The sequence below is a fragment of the Varanus komodoensis genome, unplaced genomic scaffold, assembly GCF_004798865.1.
Source record: "Varanus komodoensis strain SLA01 unplaced genomic scaffold, ASM479886v1 scaffold119, whole genome shotgun sequence".
NCBI classification, from domain to species: domain Eukaryota; kingdom Metazoa; phylum Chordata; class Lepidosauria; order Squamata; family Varanidae; genus Varanus; species Varanus komodoensis.
The window spans coordinates 896640-899267 of NW_025335344.1; the positions used below are offsets into that span (position 1 = coordinate 896640).

The 2628-nt window shown below is 54.6% G+C and overlaps 1 protein-coding gene across 1 annotated transcript in view; it reads right to left on the reverse strand.

The window, feature by feature from the left end:
• Nucleotides 1-644: 644 nt before the first annotated feature.
• The window catches only part of LOC123018932 (dnaJ homolog subfamily C member 3-like), a 15035-nt gene continuing 13051 nt past the window's right edge, over nucleotides 645-2628 (reverse strand). Inside the window, exon 12 of the mRNA XM_044421416.1 lies at nucleotides 645-2025. Coding sequence (XP_044277351.1) covers nucleotides 1883-2025 — 143 coding nt within the window. The 3' untranslated portion in view covers nucleotides 645-1882. The remainder of the gene's footprint in view (nucleotides 2026-2628) is intronic.

The following is a 2628-nucleotide window of genomic DNA, read 5'->3' on the forward strand; positions in this document are numbered from 1 at the left end:
CTCTTGAGTTTAGGTTACTGTGTCCTGCAAACACAGCTAGAGCGAGTAAGACAAGCAGTTCTACTCCACTCGCTCCCCAAAGATGAGCACGTCCTGCTTAGCAAAACAGTCTGATTTAAGTCTGCCCTAGCATTTGCCTACAGGACAGAGGTGGGGAACCCATAGACCTCTACCTCCTGCTGGATTCCAGTTCCCATCAGCCCCAGCCAGCAGGGTCAATGTTCAGCGACAATGACTAGCAACCCCAGAACAGGTCCTTCACCCGTTATACATGGGCCAACGCCTTCTTGTAACATGGGTTCAAGTTGGGAATCAGATGGTGGGAACTTCCAAGAACCAAGCCCTTTCTTTCCAAAGAGTCAGAGCCTGGATCCAACCCACAGTGCCTTTCCAGTAGCCATATAAAGGGTTCGGGTCCTTGAGTGGCTCTTCCCTTCATGACCTGGGCTAGCTAGACAGTGCCTGGCACACAGACACACGCCTCAGGTCTGACGCAGCGTAGGCACAGCGCCCTTTGTCTGGCTCACAGCCTGTCCACAGAAGGGGATCCCACGGCGTGATGGAACCTGCCCCCTCCACCCTTGGATTCCAGTTCCCATCAGCCCCAGCCAGATCAGAAAGGTGGGAGAAAAGAGCAGCAACGGTTTTGCAGTAGAAACTTTTAATCTCGACACTTTCGGTGAAGGTTAATGCACCCCCTTGATGTGCCTTCTCCTCGGCTACCTGGATGATAAATGGAGCCCACCAGGCTTCCTTAATCTACTGTGCTGGGTGGGGAGCAGCAGAAGAAAAGAATTTAAGTTTGCTTAACCGTAGGAAGTTATGGGTGCTTGAGTGCTCCTCACCCCATTGTAGAGATTAGTCACATACGAATACAGTCCAACACTGGCAAAGGGGGGTCTTCCATGGGACGGTGGGAGGGGAAGAGGTTCTCCCAAATCCGAACTAGCTTCTTGGGTATTTTATCTCCCCACATTTTGAAGGAGGGAGTAGGTAATGTGCAACTCCAGAATCCACCGTACGGCGGTAAGACAAATCTGACCACTTCACCGGCTGATCCACGGCAACGAGCCCGGGACCGCCCTGGCCACCGGCCTGCCTTTTCCGCCCACCCGAGGCCAGCCTCTCCCTGTCCTTTCAGGGTCAAGGGCCACATCGAGCCCCAAGTCCCACCCATGATCCCCTCTGCCCCCAAAATCTCAGATGCTGCAATGGAGGGAGATATTTGCAAGATCCCACTGTGCGCTGGCTGTCCGTATCGCGAGGACGTGGTCCTCCCACACCACGTGACTCAAAGCCCATGCTCTTTCATGGCGGGGGGTTCTCAGGAAGGTGCACTCAAGTGGGGCACAGGAAGGAGAGGTTCAGCTGCCCCCCCCCAGACTAAGAAGGAGCTGCTCAGTGGTGGCGCTGGAGCAGCAGAGGGGGGTGGCTGGCTGGCTGGCTGGCTGGCTGGCTGGCTGGCTGGCTGGCGGGAAAGGGCCGCTCTCCTGGCAAGAGCTCCCTTCGACAGCTGAGGAGGCGTAACTGACGTCCTGCTGGACGGGGCATCACGGCGTCAGCTACATCTAACTTGCGGAGGGATGCTGTGAAAGGCAGGGCTTCCGAGACGTGGTTAAAGCTCTTCATGCACGGTCCGCCCCGTCTCAAAGCTGCCACCGGAGGGGAACCGTCTTTCTCGAAGGCTCGGCTCTGCTTAGCATGAAGCAGCCAGAAAACGGACAAGAGATGCTGGAACGCAGTGGGCGCCCCCCATTACGGAGCAGCAGCTGGTTTGGGCCAGGGTGGCAGTCCCCTCGCCTCTGCAAGGTGAGGCGTTGCCCAGAGGTCCATGGGGCTGTTCGCTGGCCGCGGGTTTTGCCTAGTTCTGGCCTCGGCCAAGTTAATTGAAATGAAACTTGAAGTGAAAGTTCCCGGAGCCGAAGGGGTTGAACTCGAAGGGCCACTGATGCTGGTGTCCTGCCCCACCCTGCTGGTTCTCAGGGTCCAGTGGGTCTTCGCCGGAGTCGAACTTCTGGCGCATTTCTGCAGGAAGGGGGAAAAGAAGAACGGAATGTGATGAGGGGAGGGGGCGGACGCGGGCAAGAGGAATGGCGATACTTGTCCAGGCACGGCATGGAAAAGAAACTGGGAGACATCTATACCTCCCCTGCTTGTTCCTTATTAAGGTTTTAAAACTTGCTGCATCCATTTGGGGATATGTCTAAAACATTAATTATGCTTTTCTGTGCTAGGAGTAGGGGACTGCAGCCAAGAAATTAAAAGACGCTTGCTCCTGGGGAGGAAAGCTATAGCAAATCTAGACAGCATACTAAAAAGCAGAGACATCACCCTGCCGACAAAAGTTCATATAGTCAAGGCTATGGTTTTCCCAGTTGCAATGTATGGCTGTGAAAGCTGGACCATAAGGAAGGCTGAGCGCCGAAGGATTGAGGCCTTTGAATAGTGGTGCTGGAGGAGACTCCTGCAAGTCCCTTGGACTGCAAAATGATCAAACCAGTCAGTCCTAGAGGAGATCAACCCTGACTGCTCTTTAGAAGGCCAGATACTGAAGATGAAACTCAAATACTTTGGCCACCTAATGAGAAGGAAGGACTCCCAGCATCAGGGTCTTCTCCAGGGAGTCCT